The sequence below is a fragment of the Thalassophryne amazonica genome, chromosome 16 (genome assembly GCF_902500255.1).
Source record: "Thalassophryne amazonica chromosome 16, fThaAma1.1, whole genome shotgun sequence".
NCBI lineage: Eukaryota > Metazoa > Chordata > Actinopteri > Batrachoidiformes > Batrachoididae > Thalassophryne > Thalassophryne amazonica.
This window is the reverse complement of record NC_047118.1, coordinates 71,866,680-71,892,373: the sequence shown is the minus strand read 5'-3', so window position 1 is coordinate 71,892,373 and position 25,694 is coordinate 71,866,680. Positions and strand designations below refer to the sequence as shown.

At 40.4% G+C, this 25,694-nt stretch overlaps 1 protein-coding gene across 2 annotated transcripts; it reads left to right on the top strand.

Annotated features, from left to right (window-relative positions):
* Nucleotides 1–1,060: 1,060 nt before the first annotated feature.
* LOC117528149 (chymotrypsin-like protease CTRL-1) lies at nt 1,061–25,284 on the top strand. Of its 2 annotated transcripts, none has more exons than XM_034190722.1 (6): nt 1,061–1,197; nt 16,399–16,419; nt 20,328–20,487; nt 21,222–21,490; nt 21,675–21,805; nt 24,182–25,284. In XM_034190722.1, the coding sequence occupies exons 1-6, from the start codon at nt 1,143–1,145 to the stop codon at nt 24,548–24,550; spliced, it is 1,005 nt and encodes a 334-aa protein (XP_034046613.1). In that variant the 5' UTR covers nt 1,061–1,142; the 3' UTR covers nt 24,551–25,284. The 2 variants fall into 2 exon arrangements, with proteins under 2 accessions (XP_034046613.1, XP_034046612.1); XM_034190721.1 differs by lacking the exon at nt 1,061–1,197 and adding an exon at nt 12,385–12,555.
* Nucleotides 25,285–25,694: the final 410 nt, after the last annotated feature.

The following is a 25,694-nucleotide window of genomic DNA, read 5'->3' as shown; positions in this document are numbered from 1 at the left end:
GTGCAGTTGTCCTGTCCCCTTTGCAGAAGAGCACCCCCAGAGTATGATGTTTCCACCCCCGTGCTTCATGGTTGGGATGGTTTTCTTGGGGTTGTTCTCATCCTCTAAACATGGTAAGTGGAGTTGATTCCAAAAATCTCTATTCTGGTCTTATCTGACCACATGACCTTCTCCCATGCCTCCTCTGGATCATCCAGATGGTCACTGGTGAACTTCAAATGGGCCTCGACATGCGCTGGCTTGAGCAGGGGGACCTTGCTGACCTGCAAGATTTTAAACCATGACAGCATCATGTGTTACTAATGTAATCTTTGTGACTGTGGTCCCAGCTCTCTTCAGGTCATTGACCAGGTCCTCCTGTGTAGTTCTGACATTTCTCAGAATCATCCTTACCCCACAAAGTGAGATCTTGCATGGAATCCCAGACCGAGGGAGATTGACAGTCATCTTGTGTTTCTTCCACTTTCTAATAAATAATCATAACAGTTGTTATCTTCTACCAAGCTGCTTGCCTGTTGTCCTGTAGTCCATTAATACAGGTAAAGAGTGCAGAATAAGAGGGCTTCTTAAAGAAAAATGAACAGGTCTGTGTGAGCCAGAATTCCTGCTGGTTGGTAGGTGTTCAAATACTTATTTGCCGCAGTAACACAAATAAATTATTAAAAAAAATCATACATTGTGATTTCCGGAATGTTTTTTTTTTTTTTGATTATGTCTCTCACAGTGGACATGCACCTAAGATGAAAATGTCAGACCTCTCCATGATTTCTAAGTGGGAGAACTTGCAAAACCACAGGGTGTTCAAATACTTATTTTCCTCACTGTATATACGTAGTGATTTCTTATTTTTTAATTTTTAATAAATTTGCAAAAATTAAAACTTTTTCATGTTGTCATTATGACATGTTGTGACTAGAATTTTTAGGGAAAAACAAATTTAATCCCTTTTGGAATAATAAAAATGTGTAAATAGTGAAGCGTTGTGATTACTTTCTGGATGCATGATTTTTTTTTTTTTTTCTTTTCAGGACGTGTTTAGACAGTCAATAAATATCTCACACAGCAGGTGGACGGTGTCATCAGTACTTCCTTATTGACACTAACATCACTCGTGACTTAGGAAGAACTCAAATATCTTCACTATGAAGTTAAAACAGCTGCTTTTTTGTGTTTTCCTGCTGGAGTTGATATTTACAGGTGAGAACTTCTATTAAACACTTCACTGATTGCTTTTTTAAACTGCAAAATTTATTTAAAATCTATCTATCTATCTATCTATCTATTGATTTATGTTCAAATTCGATTTTCAGTACAGGGGTCCCCCCAGACCCCCCGCCTTTTGAATTTTCATATCAATATGATATACGATATGACACAAAGTGCAGCAACAGTGAATATTAAACATTCTTAAACAAAGCAGTAATAATACCACACTAATTTTGCACTCATCATAAGGTTAGGATACTGTGCCCTCCAAAAGTATTGGAACACTTGGAATTTAACAGATTTTAATTTGTTTATGCCATTTTAAATACAAGAAAACAAAAAATAAAGAATAAAAATTTCTAAAATCATCTTCCTCAAACTCAAACTGAAAGCAAATCTCTAAAACTTGATAATAGCTGTAGATAATAATCAGTTTTATTGCCAGTTTTCTTTAGACAAGTCAGGGGATGGAAACATGATAAGTGATAAGAATGAAAAATGCTAAGAATGGTGACAAAGGTCAGTTTCAGTTTGTACAGGGGTAAAAAGTTAAAGTTGCTCCATTAATTTAGCTCCAGCTGTATTTGTGCTGAATTTGATGCTTGTGTCCCCATTTGAAGGATTGTTTCACTTAATAAGCCAACAGAGAATCAGCTGTTGTCTGTTAGTTTAAACGTTTGCAATCTTAAACAGCAAACAGACAGATATGGCAACCTGAATTAAAGGAGAAATGCCGCTTTTAACAACCTGGACCTCATTTCTGGCATAAAATACGGTCGTTTACTCACCAATATAAGTTTGGTGTGATTAGAAGTCCATAGTTCAAACGACATGTTCAGTTCAAATCTCATGCAAACATTTTTTTCTTTTTCTTTTTTTATAATTTTATTTTTAAAAAATTTTCCAATAATTTTACACAAAAAATACATTAACACAGAACATCTACAAGGTGTACAGTATTGTCCTTAAGTATGTTCCATATACAAATATTAAAGGTTACATAATCAAACAAACTCGGGCCTTCGTAGCACAATATAAACCTTCCATTTAGCCCATATTTTTTCAAATTTATCTCCCTCAAGTCTGTTAGACATTGTAATTATTTCCATTATAAAAATTGAATAGACCAGGTTGTGCCAATCATCAATTGTTGGGGAATCAGGCTTTAGCCACTTTTTGGTGATAGATTTACGTACTTGCTGCTAAACTTAAAATTCCAAATAGGCATTTCATGTTAGCATTGGTGTCCACAGAGTTCAAAAAGCCAAACAATAACTCATCCCAGTTTAAGTTTGATGGTAAATTTAACACTGTACTCAGTTCAGACTGAACACTAATCCAAAAATTTTGTATCAAGGGGCAGGACCAAAACAAATGAAAGTGATTTGCTGTTTGAGTGCCACAGTTCCTCCAGCAATCAGACTGACCTGAATAATGAGAACTTTGAGCAGGTGTAATAAAATATCTGCTAAGACATTTCCAGCCAAAACTTCTCCAACTTCTTCACTTGATATGCTTTGATAAATATCCTTAAAATTGGTATTTCAAATACATTGCTGTCTTTTGGTAAAAAGCCTGTGATATGGTGACGAATTTGTAAAAGTCGAAAGAAATCTTTGTTCATCAATTCGAATTGTCTTTGTAATGACTGAAAGTCCCTCATAGTTTCTTTCAAGAAGTATGTACAAAATGAAGTTAGGCCCCGCCTTGCCCAGGCTTCATAAGTCTTATCCATTGTATTTGATGCAAAGTCTAGATCATTGGGAGCCCACTGTAATATTCTGACTTGTTAATAAAAATTATATTTTTTTAATGAAATGCAACCATAATTTCAGTGGTAAATTAATCCACTGATTATTTTGTTGAATTTGTTGTTTGACAAGTCTTTTATCTCCCAGTATGGCTTGAATTGGGCAATTCTCTGAAATTTTAGTTTCTATTTGCTTCCACCTGGCTTCATAATCTGTGTTGCACCAACACACCAATGTTCTAAATTGGGCTGACATATAATAATCCTTAAAACATGGCAAGGCAAGGCCTCCCCTCCCTTTAACCAACTGAAGGGTCTTCAATCTCAATCTTGGCCTTTTCCCCTGCCAAATAAACTTGGAGATTAATTTATCTATTTATTTATTTAATTTGGAACACTTGGAATTTAACAGATTTTAATTTGTTTATGCCATTTTAAATACAAGAATAACAAAAAATAAATAATAAAAATTTCTAAAATCATCTTCCTCAAACTCAAACTGAAAGCAAATCTCTAAAACTTGATAATCGCTGTAGATAATAATCAGTTTTATTGCCAGTTTTCTTTAGACAAGTCAGGGGATGGAAACATGATAAGTGATAAGAATGAAAAGTGATAAGAATGAAAAATGCTAAGAATGGTGACAAAGGTCAGTTTCAGTTTGTACAGGGGTAAAAAGTTAAAGTTGCTCCATTACTTTAGCTCCAGCTGTATTTGTGCTGAATTTCATGCTTGTATCACCATTTGATGGATTATTTCAGTTATCTGCTGCATTAATAAGCCAACAGAGATTCAGCTGTTGTCTGTTAGTTTAAACATGTTTGCAATCTTAAACAGCAAACAGACAGATATGGCAACCTGAATTAAAGGAGAAATGCTGCTGTTAACAACCTGGACCTCATTTCTGGCATAAAATACGGTCGTATACTCACCAATATAAGTTTGATGTGATTAGAAGTCCATAGTTCAAAGGACATGTTCAGTTGAAATCTCAGGCAAACATTTTTCTTTTTCTACTAAGGTGGATTAGAACTTTTTGTGGTACACAGCACAAACTACTGGACAGGAGGAACCTAGCAGTCAAAGTGACTCACTGATTTGAAAATGTAGGTCTTTCAAACAGACGTGTGGTGCCGTGACATATCAATCATCTGTGTCTAATCAGATTTCAGGGGAGTCCAGTGAAACCCCGGCCTCCACTCTAGCTCCACCCATGCCAGGAGGTGTTCAACATTTCCTGTTTCACTGTGACTGACAATTCGGCACTTCCTGTTTGAGTGTGAGCTTGCCACTGAGTTCCCATGAGATTCCATGGGATCTCGTCTGTCAATCCAGGAAGTGTTTGACATTTGAACATTTCCTGTTTTACTGTGGACTTGTATTTTGGCACTTCCTGTTTAGGACGCCCTGTACCATGAGTGAGCTTTGCGCCACTGTGCAACACTTCGCTTATATAATTTTTTCTTTAACACAAAACAAATTTCACACCAATGCATGGACTCACACTTGTCTTGATTTGACTTGACCGTGGTCTCAAAAACGAATCCAGTAATCTTTATGAAATGTGGCACTCACATGTACCATGACAGACAATCAAAAAGTGAGATAAGATACGATCTCAAAGAGTGGACTGAAAGCAGGAAATCCATCCTACATCCTCTACAAGATCAGAAGTCTTCTTCTTTGTCTTTCGGCTGTTCCCGTTAGGGGTCGCCACAGCAGATCAATCGTTTCCTTCTCACCCTGTCCTCTGTATCTTCCTCTGTCACACCAACCACCTACATGTCCTCCCTCGGCACATCCATAAACCTCCTCTTTGGCCTCCTTCTTCTCCTCCTGCCTGGTGGCTCCATCCTCAGCATCCTTCTCCCTATATACCCTGGGTCCCTCATCTGCACATGTTCAAACCATCTCAATCTCACCTCTCTGACTTTGTCTCCAAACCGTCCCACCTGAGCTGTCCCTCTGATATGTTCATTCCTAATCTTGTCCATTCTCATCACTCCCAAAGAGAATCTCAACATCTTCAGCTCTGCCACCTCCAGCTCTGCCTCTTGTCTTTTTGTTAGTGCCACCGTCTCTAAGCATACAACATAGCTGGTCTCGCTACTGTCTTGTAAACTTTCCCCTTCAGTCTTGCTGATATTCTTCAGTCACAAATCACTCCTGCCACCTTTTCCCACCCACTCCACCCTACCTGCACTCTCTTCTTCACCTTTCTACCACACTCTCCATTACTTTGAACAGTTGACCCCAAATATTTAAACTCATCTACTTTCACCACGGTTACTCCTTGTAACTGCACTATTCCACTGGGCTCCCTCCCATTCACACACGTACTCAGTCTTGCTTCTACTGACTTTCATTCCCCTTCTCTCCAAAGCATATCTCCACCTCTCCAGACTAGACTCAACTTGCTCTCTACTCTCATTACAGATCACAATGTCATCTGCAAACATCATAGTCCATGGGGACTCCTGTCTGATCTCATCCATTAACCTGTCCAAGGGCGCAGTTTAGAACTAGAAATTGGGGGGACAAAGTGCAAGCCCCGCAGCGCCGAAGCCCATAGGCTGGGTGTCTGGTGGCCGCTTTAGGCCCCCAGAAGCCAACGGTTTCTAGATAAGCTCAGATGCATTCTGAGCATCCAGAACAGTAATTTTAATGTTTTGAGAAGACCATAAAGTGGACACCATTTGACGTATGCAATTTGAAACTGTGGATATAAGTACTTTATTCTGAGAATAACCAGCATTGATTTTATTAACATCCTGGTGTAAATAAGGTATCACCACATGTGTAGAACTCAAAAAGAATGATAGGTTGAGTTTTCATTAAAAAAAACCCAACTGCAATGTGGTAAAATGTATTCATAAATATGAAAGAACAGGCTCTTAATAATTATTAACTATCGCATACTGTATTTTTTTTTCTCAAGATTTGTTTTTGCACAAGTTTGAAAAAACAACAGATCATAAGTGTTGTGAAAGTGTAGTGACACGGACCCACAACAGGGGCGCAAATGAACGGTCAATAGATGAGCCAAAAAATAACAATTTAATGTTGTGAAGGTGCACAACGAACATACAGACAATCTCAGAATATGATTACAGTCAATCCACAAAGGTGACGTGTGGGCAGGCTCGAGGATAGAAGACGTCTGTCCTGAGAAGAGCCGGAACCACACGATTTCTGCCGCCACCGAACCTGGTGAATACTGGAGCAGCCAAGTCCCGAATTCCCAGGTGATCACCGTCCCCGACTGTCGGATCTGGTACTGCTGGCGAAGAACAAAGACAGTCAAGTGTGGGTGTGTGTACACCCCGTAACAACAACGGTGGGAATGCCACCTCCACCTCTCACTCAATATTCTGCAGAGTACCGCTGTGATTCCTCAGGGGAAAAGAGTGCCGTCCTGCACTCACTCAGCTTCCACAGAAAGAGGGGCCGGTACTCCTGCAAACACTCACAATATACAGATATATTGCAAAACACAAACGGCTGAGTCTATTACCTCCAAAGAAGTACGATATCTCGGCAACGAGGTGGAGATGACGTCTGGTCTTTATGGAGTGAGATGATGTAGAGTAGATGGGTGACAGCTGTCAAGAGATAATGAGTGACAGCTTTCACCCCCTTGCTGTGTCCGTGGCGGCAGCGCCCTCTCGTGCCTGAAGCCCGCACTTCAGGCAGGGCGTCCACTGGTGGTGGGCCAGCAGTACCTCCTCTTCTGGCGGCCCACACAACAATAAGTTTAGGATAAATTACTTATCATGAATTTAATTTTTGAAGTGGCACTAATGACAACACTCATACTGAACATAATTTTGCTTGCATAGACTGATTTTGGAGATCAAGCAATAATTACAGATGGGCTTTCTGAGGTCCCAGATAGCTTTTCTGATTTACTTTTCTAACTTTCAGAATTTAGTAAATTAGCATATGGTCCATTGATACTTATGTGTAGACACTAGTCCCTAGAGGCAACTATTTTTGGTTTCAAATCTGGGCAAATGCAGTCCCAGAAAATTCTGAATGTGACAAACAAGAAACAGGTGTTGTAAACAAGTCAATGCTGCTAAAAATACAAACTTGCAGAAACAAAGATACTATTCTGACATGGTTTTGCACATAAGACTGGCATAGCATGTTTCAAGTACACACATATATGTCAGAAGGTGGGGGGGACATACCATATTCTGTCCTCCCTGGTTAAAAACGTGGGGTGGACATGTCCCCCCTATCCCCCACCAAATTGCGCCCATGAACCTCTCCATCACCACTGCAAACAAGAAAGGACTCAGAACTGATCCTTGGTGTAATCCCACTTCCACCTTGAATGAGTCTGTCATTCCGACTGCGCATCTCACCGCTGCCACACTATTCTTGTACATGTCCTGCACTACCCTAACATACTTCTCTGCCACTCCAGACTTCCTCATACAATACCACAGCTCTTCTCTTGGCACCCTATCATAAGCTTTTTCTAAGTCCACAAACACACAATGGGCCTCATGTATCAATGTTGCGCACTTGTGGCGTAAATTTACAGCGTAAACTTGAAATACACCAAAGTCACCGTGACATGTATCAAGCAGTGCGCACCTGCCCATTTCTGGCGTACACCTGACGTGATCTTGATAAATGCGGCGGGTGGAAACGATCGTAATTATAATAAACACGCCCATAAATATTCAGACTCCGCTTCAGACACACCCTCATTTTACGACATGGAAGTCGGGAAGACGGCAATGAGAAAGAACTCCACCAATCACGACGCGTGCCAATAGAGCGTCAAAAGCGGCCGTCGTATCAATTGTTTTGTAGGATATAATCAATAAAGTGTTACAGTGGTCCGTCATTAATCGCTGGAGTTCCGTTCTAAAAAATGGCCCGAAAGCGGCGAAACCGCGACGTAGTCAGCGTTATTTTTTACAATTATAGACGTTTTAAGGCTGTAAAACCCCTCACTACACAGTTTATACACTTTCTCAATCAGGCATGAACATTTTCTCTTTTCTCTCGTGTGTAAACACTCTCAAAGTTCAAACCTTAGTAGGAAAATAATACCAAACTGTTTTCAGGCCCAAACATTTGTTTGAGAAATAAAAATAGAACGTTTTCCTATAAATAATTATGATGGCATTTAGAACTAACGAATTAATTTTAACGATCAACGAACGAGGTCGGACACATAAGAAATTATTAATAGTGATTTCACAGATCGCTCCTCTGCGTCCTGGCGCTGCGCCTTTTCCCACTCACATCTCGCTGCTGCAGGTGTCTGTTTCCGTGTGACAAACACAGTTATGAGTAGTTGTTGGCGCTCTTTTCTCTTCTGGGCAACACGATTCTTATAAACAGATACACAGAACACAGAACACTGTAAAAAAAAAAAAAAAAGGCATGCAAAATTGGACTAAATACTCCGCGAGACTCCGAGGCCACGACAGGTGAACGGCGTTATAGCGAGGGACCACTGTATTCTCTTTTCACATGTCAGTAATTCTTGACGTGGATATTTGCTTGCTCAATTAATAAGACATGCCTAATCTGTCAGATTTCTTTATTTTTTAAATGTATTTCTGTATTTATTTTAATGTGACAACCGAATGGCGACGACAAAACCTGGCTGCAGCACGGGCGAATTAAGGGAATGACGGAACTACAGTTGTTATTATCAATTTCATTGTCTTAAACGATCACACCACATAAAGTTAAGCTCAGCGCTGCTCTGGCTCCAGGCTCGAAGTCTGGAGAAAAAGGCGAGCAGCGCTGTCTTTGCAGTCAGTGCTGTCGCCACGGAGCGTGCTCCATAACACTCCCGCAAAGGCGGGATTTGTATTGATTATTATGTAGTATAATCAGGAAAGTGTTATTTATGTAACATATGCATTGATTTGTATAATGGCACTGTTTATCATGTTGATCATCTTCATTTTTATGTGGATTCCAGCGCTGGTTCATTTTGGTGTATAATTTACGCCACCTCTCGACCTGGTGTATATTTTCAGCGCAGCGTACGCCAACGACCACATTGATAAATGCCAAGTAGCGCAGCCGTTTTGGCGTACACCCCATATACGCTCAAATATCGCCGTACGCAACGTTGATACATGAGGCCCAATGTAACTCTTTCTGGCCTTCTCTGTACTTCTCCAACAGTATTCTCAGAGCAAACATTGCATCTGTAGTGCTCTTTTTCGGCATGAAACCATATTGCTGCTCACAGATCTTCACCTGTTTTCTAAGCCTAGCTTCTATTACTCTTTCCCATCACTTCATGCTGTGGCTGATTAACTTTATGCCTCTGTAATTACTGCAGCTCTGCACATCACCCTTGTTCTTGAAAATAGGAACTAGCACACTTCGTCTCCACTCTTCAGGCATCTTCTCACTTTCCAAGATTTTATTAAACAATCTGGTTAGAAACTCTAGTGCCATCTCTCCTAGACATTTCCATGCCTCCACTGGAATGTCATCTGGACCAACTGCCTTTCCACTCTTTATCCTCTTCATAGCAGCCCTCACATCTCCCTTACTAATCTCTTGTACTTCCTGATTTACTCTCACCACATCATCCAGCCTTTTCTCTCACTCATTTTCTTTATTCATCAGCTCTTCAAAATATTCCCTCCACCTTCTCAGCACAGATTCCTCACTTGTCTCCTCCTCACTCATCTTTTACCACCCTAACTTGCTGCACATCCTTTCCAGCTTTGTCCCTTTGTCTGGCCAATCAGTACAAGTCCTTTTCTCCTTCCTTACTATTCAACTTCTTGTACAGCTTGCAATATGCCTTTTCCTTCGCTTTTGCCACTTCTGTTTTCGCCTTACGCCACATCTCCTTGTACTCCTGTCTACTTTCTTCATCTCTCCAACTATCCCAAAACTTTTTTGCCAACCTCTTTCTCCTTATGCTTTCCTGGACCTCTTCATTCCACCACCAAGTCTCCTTGTGTTGAGAAAGTGAATGCACAGACCCACGCCAGGGGGTGTAAATGAACGGTCAATAGGAATTCCAAATAAATCACAATTTATTCTGCAAATGTGCACAACACTCAAATATACTTTTAGACAGTCAATTCAAAAGGGTGACGCGTGGGCAGGCCCGAGGGTAGGAGACGCCTATCCAGAGAAGAGCTGGGACCCACGAAGTTCCACCGTCAACGGAGACCTGCAACACACCAGAGCCGCCAAGTCCCGAATCCCCAGGTGGCCACCGCTCCAGCTGTCAGACCCGGTACTGCTGGCAGGAACAAACACAGGTTAAGGTGGGTGTGTGTACACCCAGCAAACAGTCAGCAAAAACACAGTTCCTTCTTGAGGGAAAATCCTCCACTCCCAGAGAACAGGAAAACTGAGTACGTGCAGTGCCTAATGTAACACTTAGAGATTAGGAAAGTGAGGAGTGGAAACGCCAGCTCCTCCAAACTTACACAAAACCAGCTCCAAGCTGCAAGTATACAGAAGGTTACGACTGCAAAGAGTTCAAAAGCAAAATATGTGCGTACGGCACAAAAACGGCTGAGACGTTTACCTGAAAGGTAAGGAGATAACTCGGCAGAGTTATGGTGTCTCTCCCAGGCTTTTATGGCTGAGGTGATGGGTGTTGATGACTGACAGGTGACAGCCGACAAGGTGCACCTGGTGATCCAACCAGGCCACTACGCCCTCTGGTGCCTGAAACCCGCCAACAGGCAGGGCGCCCTCTGGTGGTGGGCCAGCAGTACCTCCTCTTCGGCAGCCCACACAACAGGACTCCCCATCTCAACGGGCGCCTCCTGGCGCCCGACCCGGCTTGTGGGGGTGCTGCTGGTAGAAGTCCGCCAGGAGGGCGGGATCCAAGATGAAGCTCCTCTTCACCCAGGAGCGTTCTTCTGGGCCATATCCCTCCCAGTCTACCAGGTCCTGGTACCCCCGACCCCTCCGACGTACATCAAGGAGCCTTCGTACGGTCCAAGCTGGCTTGCCGTTGATGATGCGAGCAGGAGGCGGCGCCGGTCCAGGGGTGCAGAGGTCCGAAGTGTGGTATGGTTTGATCTTTGACACATGAAACACTGGATGTATCCGCAGTGAAGCTGGGAGCTGGAGCTTCACTGCGGCGGGGCTGATGGCCTTGAGGATTTTAAAGGGTCTGATGAACCGGTCAGTGAGTTTTGGTGACTCCGTATGCAGAGGTATGTTTTTGGTTGATAGCCAAACCTCCTGCCCGGGCTGGTAAGCTGGGGCCGGGGCTCGTCGGTGGTCTGCATGGTCCTTAGCCCGCGTCCGGGCTCTCAAGAGAGCAGAGCAGGCAGTCTTCCACACCCGACAGCATCTCCTGAGGTGGGCCTGGACCGAGGGCACCTCGACCTCTCCCTCTACGGCAGGAAACAATGGGGGCCGGTACCCCAAACATACCTCAAAGGGGGAGAGGCCGGTAGACGATGAGATTTGGCTGTTGTGGGCATACTTGATCCAGGCCAGATGTTGATTCCAGGCCGTCAGGCGCGGAGGTAACACACCGCAAGGCCTGCTCTAAGTCCTGGTTTGCCAACTCTGCTTGGCCGTTGGTCTGGGGGTGGTACCCGGATGACAGGCTCGCCGTGGCCCCCAGCTCCCTACAGAAACTCCTCCAGACTTGCGAGGAGAACTGTGGACCACGGTCTGAAACGATGTCAGTTGGGATACCATGTTGATGAGACAAAGATTGAACTCTTTGGTGTGAACGCCAGGTGTCATGTTTGGAGGAAACCAGGCACCATCCCTACAGTGAAGCATGGTGGTGGTAGCATCATGGTGTGGGGATATTTTTCAGAAGCAGGAACTGTTAGACTAGTCAGGATTGAGGGAAAGATGAATGCAGAAATGACATCCTGGATGAAAACCTGCTCCAGAGTGCTCTTGACTTCAGACTGGGGCAACGGTTCATCTTACAGCAGGACAATGACCCGAAGCACACAGCCAAGATATCAAAGGAGTGGCTTCAGGACAACTCTGTGAATGTCCTTGAGTGGGCCAGCCAGAGCCCACCTGAATTTGATGGAACACCTCTGAAAATGGCTTTGCAGAAATGCTCCCTATCCAACCTGATGGAGCCTGAGAGGTGTTGCAAAGAGGAATGGGCAAAACTATCCAATGATAGGTGCCCCAAACCTGTGGTATCACATTCAAGAAGACTTGAGGCTGTAATTGTTACCAAGGTTGCATCAACAAAGTATTGAGCAAAGAGCACAAATACTTTATGTGCATGTGATTTCTTAGTTTTTTTTTTTTTTTTGCAAAAAAATAAAAAAAAAATTAAGTTGTCATTATGGGGTGTTATGAATAAAATTTTGAGGGAAAACTGAATTTCATCCATTTTGGAATAAGGCTGTAACATAAAATGTGTAAAAAGTGAAGTGCTGTGAATACTTTCTGAATGCACAGTAATTTTTTTCTTTGAGGAAGTGTTTAGACAGTCGAAAAATATCTCACCTGACAGGTGCACAGTGTAGTCACAGTTTCCTCATCTACATATTAACCTTGCTCGTGGCTTATGAGGAAATCAAAGAGTCACACTATGAAGTTCGAACAGCAGGTTTTTGTTGTTTTCCTTCTGGAGCTTTTATTTACAGGTGAGAACTTCCACTAAACATTTCAATGATTGCTTTTTTGAACTGTGTTATTCCATCAGTTGTCTGTGTTTTTTATGACACTGTGGTGTGACTAACTAAATGTTTCTGTTGGAAGACAACGTGTGTCAGTGCTTTGGTAGATTTGGTGACCTGTGTTAGTGTAATATTGTATTTTGGAAGTGTGTGTCTGTGTTCATTTACACTGTGTGAATTTGAGCATGAAATTACCTGTTTGGGGAATTGTGTGTTTCAGGTGTGATGTGCGTTAACAGTTTTGAAAAAGTGTTTAAGGTTCTAACAAACGGGTCATAGCGGTTGTAGAAAACTGTAATGCATTAGAGCTCCGTGTGGCTGTTAAAGGTTAACCAGCATTTCACTAAAAACATCAGTTTACGCACAAAACCCCACATTTCAGTTATATCTGACAGTATATATTTGATATATTTAAGATATATTTGACAGTTATTAAAGCAAGTTACTTTTGTATGAAGCAGGAAATATTAATGAAGCTGTTTCATTGCTCATGTCAGAGAACATATCCTTGATGCTAAAAACGACTTGTGGTCTAGTGCTGATGTTTAAACCTTGAAAAAAAAAAAAGTTATACACATTCAAGCCAACTATTGCTCCCAAAAACATTCTTTATTTATAAACCATTGTAAACCAAGTCACTGACATTAAAAGAAAGGGGATCAAGGTAAATTAAGGTGTTTTACACACACACAAACACACACACACACATATATATATATATATATATTTATATATTTATATATATATATATATATATATATATATATATATATAAAGTAATTGATCAGTATTGTCATGAGAGGTTTTTTGTTTTTTTAATTGAGCGTAAATCAGGGATGCTGCTTTTACACATAACCACTGGAGGTGGGCGGATCGATCCTAATATCGATAATATTGATACCAACGTTGGTATTGGTATTGAACGATCCTCATGTAAAAAGATCGATACTCATGCTTTTTTTCTCTCCCGCACGCACTGACTGCTGTGCACACAGATTCATCAAAGTCTACTCTCTGTCTGTAAGAGCAGTGCTGCGCTGTGTCAGACAACACGGAGCAGCACACCCTTGTATTGTGGTTTGTCAGCCCTCTACCTCAGGAGATTTTGTTTTAAGTTGTGTTGAGTGATTTTTTTTTTTTTAAACAAAAATGTTGATTGTGATAATAAAGTATTTTGTTGTCACGTACAATGTTTGGCAAAATTCTGTCCTAGGTCTTTTGAATCCTTTGGATCTATGAAGCTTAAATATGAAAAAGTATCGGTATTGGTATTGGTATCGGTGATACTGGGCCTGTATTTACTTGGTATCGGATCAATACCAAAATTCCCAGTATCGCCCACCTCTAATAACGATGACAAGTCACGAATGCCACGAAGTATACATTCTTGGCCGCTGATCATGAATGTGATGATTTGAGGCAGAGGCGTCAGGTGTCCTCAGGAACTGCTGCAACCTGTTACCACACATTACAATTAATGGCACGTGTTGCTGGCGAATGATCAGGAACCATTAGGCACAGTCAAGAATAATGTTCCTCATTGTTGCGCGCTATCATGTTTAACAGTGCATCGTTAAGTTCTGTCACGTGAATGAGGCGCATTGTCTCCACAAACACCACCATATTCATCTGTCAGTTGCTGAACACTTCAGATCGCTCCAGTTTGCTCCTCAAAAGGTCCTTCAGACTTTTTTTTTTTGAGTAAATGCTTCCATGGCTAAAACCTTTCAGGTTCTGGGTGGGCGCCGCCTTTTTAGGCATTTTTCTTTTTTGCCTTTCAGCTTCTTGGGGGGGGGGGGGGGGTGCTGGGGGCTCCACTCCCCAGACCCCCCCACCTTTTTAAGCATTTTTCTTTTTCTTTGCCTTTCAGCTACGGGGGGGCTCCACCCCCCAGATTCCCCTAGTTATAGCCCTTTTAACCCCCTGGCACTTTAAGCATTTTTTTAAATGTAGACCTAAATTAATATTCAAAACATTTCTTTTTCAACATGTTTTCAGGGTTTTCATTATGCTTGCAAATTCTTGTAAATCCTCAAATTAAACAGACATAATGATGACAACTGGTGACTTTGATGCACCAGACCAATACAACGAGTAACTTTTTTGTGCTTATGTAAAATTCTAGGTCCATTTCTGCCAGACGTATCATTGTTCCAGAGAATAATCAGTGCAGTTGAAATGAGGTTGTTTGTCACTTTCTTTCATCCCCATAAAGGGCTGATGGTGACCATGATCTGTTTTATAGTTGCCTCATCTGAAAATTGAAGCAAACTGAAATAAGAAACATTTAGAAATAGTAAACAGGCCCTGTTTAGTAAACAGCTTCATCTTCACAAACAGTGATGCCGGTAACGCGTTACTCTAATCTGATCACTTTTTTTTAGTAACGAGTAATCTAACGCGTTAATCTTTCCAAATCAGTAATCAGATTAAAGTTACTTCTCCATGTCACTGTGCGTTACTATTATTTTTCATTGTGGGTCAACAGCAGCATTAAACTTGGTCTGTGGGCAGGAGGTCGGGGTTCGACTGAACTGCCCACTTTCAGTGAGCTGTGAGCTTTTCATCCACGGTTTTTTGCAGCTGCTCGACTCGTCCTCACCTCTTAAAGCGCGGTGATCAGCACACCTGCACTGACCAGGTGAGACATTTTTATACTTTTTTCCCTTCTTTATTTAGAATTCTGAGCTGAGCCTCTCCGTATCGTCTCGTTAAAAACAGCTGATCCTCCGCGACGCGTCAACAACTAACACTATTTTCCACTCAGATGCACCTAAACTCTCTTTCTGAGGACCACATGATGTGAAAACGCAATAAAACTTTCTTACCTGTAAATCTGGTCCTGTTTTCTGCATAAATAAATGTTATCCATTCTTTGTGCTCAAACGCCAAAGCAGGGGCGAATCCAGATGGAATGGGGGCGTGGGGCAAGGATGTGCCCCCACAACACCCCTAGATTAAAGGTCCAGTTTTGAAGCCGTTTTTTACTACAACTACTAATATTGCTTAAAATAATAATAATTTCGACAAGTAAAATGTTTAGAGAGAATTTAAATGTTAGAAAAATGTTAGAATTTAATAGTTACATTTATAAAAAATGTAGGTTTGAAATTGCAAGTTTTACTGTTACAGTGCTGTCAACAGTTAAATATGAGGTCAAGAAAGAGGGCTTTATTTTACTTTTTATAAAACAAGTATTTATTTTCATTGAAGTCAAGAAAGGGTGACTATAAAGTGAGTTTTGGCAAAACAGGTATCATTGTCATGTTGACGTGGGTTGTTGTCGGCAGCTGGGGAAAGTAACTAAAAAAGTAACTAGTAATCTAACTTAGTTACTTTTACAATTGAGTAATCAGTAAAGTAACTAAGTTACTTTTTCAAGGAGTAATCAGTAATTGGATTACTTTTTCAAAGTAACTGTGGCAACACTGTTCACAAACGAGGTAAAACCTGATTGACAACATTGTGATTCTGATCAGCTGGCACGCTGAAGGTACACACTGTATAAATTAGTGTTGCTCAATGATCATGACTTGTCTTTGGGTGTGTGTGCGTGTTTTTTAATTCTTCTCGTCACTTACGTGACAAGAACAATTGGGTTTTTCCATGCAACTGTTTATTGTTCTGGAATGAAACTTAGATCTTGAGGTTTTGATAGCTAATACTTCTTTACAATAATTTAAGCTGTACTTACAAGAAATACATCTGCCCATTTTCTCGGGGGGGGGGGGGGGGGGGGAGTGGACCCTATCTCAGCAGTACTTACAAGAAATGTTTCTCCTCAATATTAAAAGTTTGTTTCTTTTGCAGGAATCGATGCACAGTTGGATGGTGAGTCTTGTTTGTATTCTATAATTTTTTCTTTAACACAAAACTAATTTCACACCAATGCATGGACTCACACATCATGGTCTCAAAAACAAAACCACTAACTTTTATGAAACGTGACACTCACATATATGAACCATAACAGATCAGATGTGGAGGACACAAACTGGATTTCCATGTCAGATCTGTCTAGGCTTGGGTTACCACCAACCTCCAATGGTTCTGTTGGCCAGCTGGGTTCTGGTGGAAGATAAGATAAGATAAGATAAGACTTTATTGATCTCACAGAGGAGAAATTCACATTACGTCAGCTCTTAAAAACACACACACACACACACACACACACACACACACACACACACACACACACACACACACACACACACACACACACACACACACACACACACACACGATGGGTGCAAGTAGAGGAAAATGTTCATCCAACAGCATGTGCAAGGATAAGCAATAATAATAATACTTGTAACAGTACAATTAAATAAGAAAATGAGGTAGAAATAGAATATAAGTACATATTCATATATAAACATGATTGGGATTGAAAAAAGATAGGAGCATCTTATTTACAATATGTGAAGTGGAATTTAGATGTGATAAGGTGACATTAGTGCAGGGATGTGTAAATACGAGGTCTGTCAATAAAGTAACGGTCCTTTTTATTTTTTTAAAAAAATATATGGATTTGATTCATATGTTTTTATGTCAGACAAGCTTGAACCCTCGTGCGCATACGTGAGTTTTTCCACGCCTGTCGGTTGCATCATTCGCCTGTGAGCAGGCTTTGAGTGAGGAGTGGTCCACCCCCTCAGTGGATTTTCATTGTCAGGAAATGGCGGAATGATTTGGGCTTTTTTTTCCATCAGAAATTTTTCAGAAACTGTTAGAGACTGGCAGCTGGAAACCACTCGAAAAATGTATCTGGCTTTCGGCGAAAATTTTACGGGCTTCACAGAGAATAAGGACTGTTACTACAGCTTTAAGGACAGCTTTAAGGACGCTCGGCGTGCCGCGCTCCGTGCCGCCATCGAGAGCCACAAACCACCGGATCATTTCTAAATGGATGGCTCTGTGGATCCAAGACCGTTGTGTGCACTTTCTCTGGTTATAACAAGAGCTGGACATCAGCCATTTTCCGGCAGATTTCACTTTTAACAAGAGATTTTGTCATGGAAAGCCGTGCGCATCACAACCAATTCGCTGATGAAGCGAGACAAAGGAACACCTCCATTTTGGAGTGTTGAGACAAGTTGGGACATGCCCAGCTCTCCACAATTTCTCTGATACTCACTGGACTGGTAAGCATTGAAAGCCGAGATAGGCATGTCCAAACTTGTCCTCTGACACGCCGAAACGGAGGTGTTCCGTTGTCTCGCTCGATCAGCGAATCGGTCGTGACGCACAAAGCCTCTGCACGGTTTGAGAAGAGGTAGAAGGTTAGAAGTGAGGAAATGAGAGTTGGAGTTTTGAATGGTGGCACTATGACTGGTAACAGGAGAGAGATGGCTGATGTGACAGAGAGGAGGAAGGTGGACATACTGGACCTGATTTACTAAGATTCCTTTTACAAGTGCTAAATTGTGTATGCTTTTGAGATTTTTGCACTTATCCAAGTACAAATAGGGAGCAGTATGTAAATGAGGATTTTGCATGTGGTAATGATCACAAGCACAACATGAGTTTCAGTCAGCCAGCAGGGCAGTGCAGTCTCATTTGAACCCTGTGTGATATCAAGGGAGTTGACCACTTATGGGGACAGAAAGCACCATATTTATGTCCCCGGAAGTAAAAAAATTACATCATACGTGTCATATTTTACCCCTTTAGCACCCGCCCTCAATCCATTGTGCTCCATTACATATGAACTCTGCCCCATAACTGAGCATGTTCGCATGTTGGCAATTAAAAACTAAACAAAACTATCTGTTACTTCACACTTTTAATGATTGATTAACTGCAAATTGATGATATTTCCATAAACAAACTCATAAATAATTATGCTATGTTCCGTTGGTAGACAACTGTATGTAAAGAAAACTGTTCTCTGTGAGCTTTATGCAGACAGACTGGAACACATCAGCCAAGATCGGCCCACACACACTCCAAAATATGCATGTGTGTGTTTGTGTTGCAGATAAAAAGCATGACCAAACGAATCAACTGGCATTTGACTGTGGATTTTCTTTTGTTCTGTGCACCACAAAACTATAACACAGTTCACATTACAGAAACATATTTTTGTGCCAGTTTGTAGGAAATTTGTTACATTGTGATGAGCACAGAAAGCTTTAAATGATGGTCCACCTTTGCATTTTGCATCACCAGTTATCCATCTTCATGATGAAGTGGTATAGAGGAGGATTTTCGTAAAAAGAAAACCTGAAAGTTTAGCTACAAATTGCCAGAAGGTACATCTGAGATGGAAGCCTGGATTTGATCTGTTTTGGTGAAAGAAAATCCTTCTCTGCTCTACTCCACTATGAAGCTAAGAGTAGTGATACAAAATGCAAAGCTTTCACTGTGCATATTTTCTCCAATCACAGCCACATGAGCCCATAACTTCTCCTGGGTTGTCTGGGTGTCTTGGTGGCTTTCCTCTTCTCCTTCTTGCACAGTCACTCAGTTTTTGAGAACTGTCTACTCCATGCAGATTTACCATAGAGTGCCATACTGTTTGTATTTCTTTGTAATTAATGTAAATAAAGTCCAAGACATATTCAGTGGCAGCTTCACCATCAGAGAGCCTCGTCCATAACTACCACAAAAGACTCCAAGCTGTCAGTGATGTTAAAGGGGAAATACACAGTATTAAGAATAGGGGTATGTAAACTTTGGATCAGGGTCATTTGGGTAGTTTGTGTTGTCATTTTGATTTAAAAAGAGTAAACACAGTTGTTTGACAATAAATGGCTTCACCCAACCACTAACCATGAGTGAAAAAAGTTTTTGTGTTGTCATTCATATACTCTTAAAAATGGCAAAAAAAAAAAAAAAAAAAAACTAAACTTCTGCCGGGGTATGTAAACTTTTGAACACAACTCTATTTTTGTTATTATTATTGAGCAGTTACTCGACAAAAGACGGTAGTGGACTATGTCAAAAGGAACGTACAAGCAACCTAGGTGGACTGTTTCAGGCACTGGGAGGAGGTTGCAGTGAGCCAGCAAACATGGAGGTATGCTCTGGAGAGAGGAGGAATAAAAATCAGGAGAATAAGCATGGAATAAATGTACCTGAATGAGAAAGAGGCTGGAAGAATGGTTTGGTAGTAAAGGTGGAGTTAACATCACAGAAGTTGTTAGGATTTTCCTTTGGAGTGACAAAGACGAACAGGATTAGGAATGAGCATGTCAGACAGTGCAGGTTGGATAGTTTGGAGACAAAGTGAGAGATTTAACATGGAGTTGGTTTGGCATCTGCAGAGGAGGTATATCAACAGAAGGATGCTGAGGATGGATGAATCAGACTGGAGGAGAAGAAGAGGTTTATATGGATGTGTACCAAGGTGAAGTCCAGATAGAAGAGATGTTCTTGCTAGCTTGGCTACCGGGGAATTCCCCTTTGGCTGACCTGGTAGAGTTTTGGTCTTCAGTTCGAATCCCACCGCCATCCCGGCCACAAAGATAGGTCCTCCGGTCACAGATGTAATGAGGGAGGACATGGAGCTGGTTGGTGTGACAGAGAAAGGTGCAGACGACAGACAGGACATGATCCATCACAACAACCCTTAAAACATGCAATTAAACTAAAAAAAAAAACAACAACAAAAGAAATGTAAGCTGATGTAAACAGACACCATTGAACTGCATTAGATACTGAATCCATCAAAATTTGCCAGGATGTAGAGAGAGAACCTGATCCACATGGTTTCTCCTGTGTTCTAAACCCTCCAGTGTGCGGCAAAGCGCCGTTCAACACCAAGATCGTGGGAGGCCAGGATGCCACTCTTGGCAGTTGGCCCTGGCAGGCTGTTGTGCGGCGACAAAACGCTTTATGTGGAGGGTCCCTGATATCCAGTCTGTGGGTCCTAACAGCTGCTCACTGTTTTGAAAGGTGAGTTCACATTAAATCACAAAGGTCACAAAAATATGTCACAAAAATTTTAAATAAGAGTAATTGCAGAACTGTCAGAGCTGTAAACTAGTTTCTATTTTGTCAAACTGAGGATTCACCTATATTATTTTATTACGATTTCAGATCCAAAAGGATTTTCACTTTTACTACACATGAATGTATTCTTCATCAAATTGTCATATTTATTACTATATCGCCATGTTTTTGTTGAATATTTTAACAACTGGACAATTCTATGGTAACAGAATTACAATCATAGCAATTTTTTTAATAGAGAGCTAAAATATGGTCACATTTTGCTGCCATAATAATAACGGCACAATAGAATTTACCTGACAGCATTTTTGATTTTGAAAATATATTTTAACACGTCTGTTTAAATGTAAATATTTTTTCATTAGCTTGTTTTCTTGACAAAGGTTTTGACATTGATACCATTAAAATAAGGAATATGATTTGAAAAAAACAGTTATTTATAAGTGCCACAGTGACACAAAAATAGTTTTGAACATTCCATAAGACAAACTCCAAAAGAAAAGAGAAAGAAGCGTTTTTATGACAATAAGACAAATAACATTTGAATATATTATTTATGCTGTAAATCTCATTCATTCACTCTGAATGTTGTCCACGTGCACAGAGGCAGATTTGTTCTGTTGGTCCTTTTTCATTCCTTGATTCTGTAATATTGCTTGTTTTTTTTATGCTTTCAGTAACAGCACGAGTGGCGTAAGAGTTTTATTTGGAACACTGACCATTTCTGGGGGTAATCAAAATTCAGTGGAACGGACCGTCTCACAGGTCATCGTCCACCCTGACTATAATCAAAGACCTAACGACAACGACGTGGCCTTATTGAAGCTGGCCTCCTCTGTTGACTTCAATGATTTTGTCACTCCGGTGTGTCTGGCAGCTGATGGCAGCATCATCAATAATGGAATTCAAACCTGGGTCACCGGTTATGGGACCACCAGCAGTGGGGGTGAGATATTTTCCCACTTTACATGGTTTTATGATCAAAACACTTTTCAAAAGAGCATTTTGACACTGACAACAAAACAGGTTTCACACCTAAATTCATAACAATCTTCCACAAGACCTCCTTTCCTGGGATGTGAATACTTTCAGATATTTATGTGGATTTATTGAATTTTTTTTGTTTTCAGGATCTATCGCACAATTGCTGCAGGAAGTAAAAGTTCCCGTTGTGTCCAACTCCCAATGTAACCAAGCATACGGTGGCGGAATCACAGACAACATGCTCTGTGCCGGGCAAGCAGGAAAGGACTCCTGCCAGGTGAGCCTTTCAAAACACTCAACTTTAACACAAATTAATATCTAGTACATAGGTAAAAGTACCCATGGGCATGAAGAGAGTAAGGGTTAGGACAATCTGACATTTGAGCCCAATGACCTTGACCACCAAAATAATTGTTCTCTGGCTGGTCTTGCCAGCGTCATTCTCAGCACAGTTTGGGTTAAAAATTCACTGACCCTGACTCTGATCTTAACTAAAATGAATTATTTAAAGTTGTAGGACCTCTGTTTTTTTTTTTTTTTTTTAAGATTTAAGTAATAAAAACAATTTTTCTTTGACACCACTATAATTTTATTCCTTTGCATTTAAAGGAGGGATTCATAACATGATATTGCCAATATGATCAAAATTCCTGCTATCTTTAAAGTCAAGTGACCAGTATAGTCTGAAAAAACAAACAGTAGGTGTATTCCCCAAAATAGCCAGTCTAAATATCAATTTATTCATTTTCTATATGTGCTTACTCCATCCATTCAATGGTCACAGGGCCATTGAAGTCCCAGTATTTATAGAGTGAGAGGCAAGGTACCCCATGTACAGGACACCAGCCTATCACACAGCCACAAATAGACAAACAAACTCAATCACACTCGCCAATGGCCAATTTAAAGTTTCCATTTCACGTAACCTGCATGCCTTTGGAAGTGGGAGGAATTCAGAGCACCCAGAAAGAACCCACGAGAACGTAGAAACACATAAAGGTGTAGGCCAGAACCGATCCAATGACCTGCTTGCTGTAATGACACAGTGCTAACCACTAAGCCACCATGTCCCTAACTATCAAGTCTATTCGTTAAATTATATAAGCCACTCATAAGTTCAAGATTTATCCACCCCCAGAACAAGCATGTGTGCAACAGAGTCAAGTGACTTCCTGAGGTGTTTTTTGATTGTAGGAAGAAACGTCAAACCGACCAGACTCAGAGCGGTGACCAATAGAGGTGGGCGATACCAGGAATTTTGGTATTGATCCAATACCAAGTAAATACAGGCCCAGTATCGCCGATATCGATACTGATACTTTTTCATTTTTAAGCTTCATAGATCCAAAGGATCCAAAAGAACTAGGATAGAATTTCGCCAAACATTGTACGTGACAACAAAATACTTTATTATCACAATCAACATTTAAAAAAAAAATATATATATATCACTCGACACAACTTAAAACAAAATCTCCTGAGGTAGAGGGCTGACAAACCACAATACAAGGGTGCGCTGCTCCGTGTTGTGTGACACAGCGCAGCACTGCTCTTACAGACAGAGAGTAGACTTTGATGAATCTGCGTGCGCAGCAGTCAGTGCGTGCGGGAGAGAAAAAAAGCTTGAGTATCAATCTTTTTACACAAGGATTGTTCAATATCAATACCAGCATTGGTATCGATATTATCGATATTAGGATCGATCCACCCACCTCTAGTGACCATCTGCTATGGCCATACTACCAATACACACACACAAAACACACACACACACACAAAAAAAAAAAATCACCAAATATGCAAATATCCACTGTGTATAATTATTGTGTGAAATTTATAACCTAAACCTGTGACCTAAAGTTTTTTTTTAATTTGTCACAATCAGTTTTTTTCCTTGGCTAGCATTCAGTCATTCCACCATATGTGGTACAAATTGGACAAATTGTCTTTAAGTTATTTTGTGTACACACACACACACACACACACACACACACATACACACACACACACACACACACACACACACACACACACACACGAACAAACATTTGTGTTTACGTATATATGTGTCTTCAGTTTTTTTTTTTTTTTTATGTAACTGTCTAACATTATGACATCATAAAGCTCAGATGGTGATACAGGTATGTGATGATTAGCTGCCTTCCTCTGATGGAGAAGTCAAACATTTTGATGTCGCAAAGTTCAGATTGTGATAAAAGTATTTGTTCATTTTCCTTGTTTCCTTTCATGTAACAGTCAAACATTATAACATCACAAAGCTCAGGTGAGAATAAAGGTTTTTGCTGGTTAACAGAGGTAATAATTGTTTTGTTCCAGTGGAGGTGTTTGTTGTACAATCACACTTTCTGATTTGTTTTTCCTTTTGACTGACATTTTTGGCCTTGATTTGATTTTTTTTTTTTTCTCCATGTTACATTTGCATTGAGCAGCTTTTTCACCGGATTCTTGTGAGGTGAAATATGTCAGAGCGCTTTACAATTCATAGAGCAAACAGACAGTTTCAACTTCTTGAACTTTGTAGTTCATTTAATGACATTTTGCTGAATAATAAGCATTTTTGGAAGGGTTTGAGAATATTTTTATGTTTTGTCATTATATCCAGTAAATGTGGTAACCTCTGTCTCCTCCACAGGGAGATTCCGGTGGCCCACTGGTGTATAAACAAGATTCTCAGTGGACCCAGGCTGGAGTTGTGAGTTTTGGAAGTGGTTGTGGTGATGCAAATTTTCCAGGAGTCTACGCTCGAGTGTCCAAGTATCAAAGCTGGATCAACCAACAAATCCCTACTGCAGAGCAGCCGGGATACATTACCTTAGCTAATATTTCTGCAACTGCTCCTCCAACTACTACTAATACTACTAATACTACTACTACTAATACTACTAACACTACTACTACTAATGCGGGTTCGAGCCCTGTGATACCTGTCTTCCTGTCTCTTGCAGCTCCTCTGCTGATATCCATTTTACCCATCATCTTCTCTGTCTTTATCTTCTCTTAAGATTATGTTGGCATTGAAAGTCAGGTGGGAAAAGATCAGCTGTTCAGAAACCTCATCAACCTTTATTATGTTCTTTATGCACTTTGGTTGGTTTGTTGAAGAAAAAAAAAATACTTTACTGCATCATTGCATTGCTTTTTCTCAAGAATCATACAGCTGGAATACCCCTGTCCAAACATAATCATCATCAGAAATAAAAAAAAAATGAAAGGGAAAAACTCAAGTTATGTGATGAGTTTTTTAGTCACCAACTAAAATGACCAAAATAACAAATTCTGCAATATTCAATATACTGATACCAAAACATCCAATCACTCGTACAGAGTCCCACCTCTGCTGACCAGTTTTCCAGTATGTCTAATGGAAGAATATGACACAGTTTCTCTCTCTCTCTCACACACACACACACACACACACACACACACACACACACACACACACACACACACACACACACACACACACACACACACACACACACACACACACACACACACACACACACAAAACATAATTAACTTATTAATTCAATTTATTTTATCCAAAGGTTGAAAAAAAAATTGAAAAAATTGTATTAGGCTTGTAAAAAGCAAAAATATAAAGTAAATTTTTCTAAATAAATTTGTATCATTAGAGTTCTTTGACGTTAACAGAGGTGTACTGTACTCAATTCAACTGAACAGAAAAGACAAAGTGCATAACGTACCTCATTCACCTTATGTTTAATATGCAACACAACAGAACAAATCAGTAATTATTAACACCCACATTTCTCTAATTACTTCCACAACAGAGGTATAACTTTTGCCTCAGTGTGTTTGTTTATTTGTTAAAAAAAAAATGAATAGACTTGGTGCAGGAACAGAAAAAGTAGAGAAACACTCATTGTCATAGTTCAATATGGGTTTATTAGTCCTACTTCTGGGTTTGGTTGCTCTAGTTGCTTTAACATTCAGTCAATGTTATTTTCACATGGTCTTTTTTTAATGCTGTAATGAACAAAGTTCCAACATTCACATCTTGATCCAGATCAGCTCCAAAACCTATTGGTTTCTATTCTAGGACATGTCCACCTTTTTAGTAAAATGTGATTTTCGGCTCATTACTTTTTGTCCAATGCTGTTTACACACCAACAAAACAAGA

What these genes read in the sequence shown, in the direction of transcription:
- LOC117528149 (XM_034190721.1), top strand. Translation starts at nt 12,477, where the DNA reads ATGAGGAAATCAAAGAGTCACACTATGAAGTTCGAACAGCAGGTTTTT. An exon ending in TCTGGAGCTTTTATTTACAG is followed by an intron (nt 12,556 to 16,398) that starts GTGAGAACTTCC and finishes TTTCTTTTGCAG; the next exon opens with GAATCGATGCACAGTTGGAT. An exon ending in CAGGAAAGGACTCCTGCCAG is followed by an intron (nt 21,806 to 24,181) that starts GTGAGCCTTTCA and finishes TCTCCTCCACAG; the next exon opens with GGAGATTCCGGTGGCCCACT.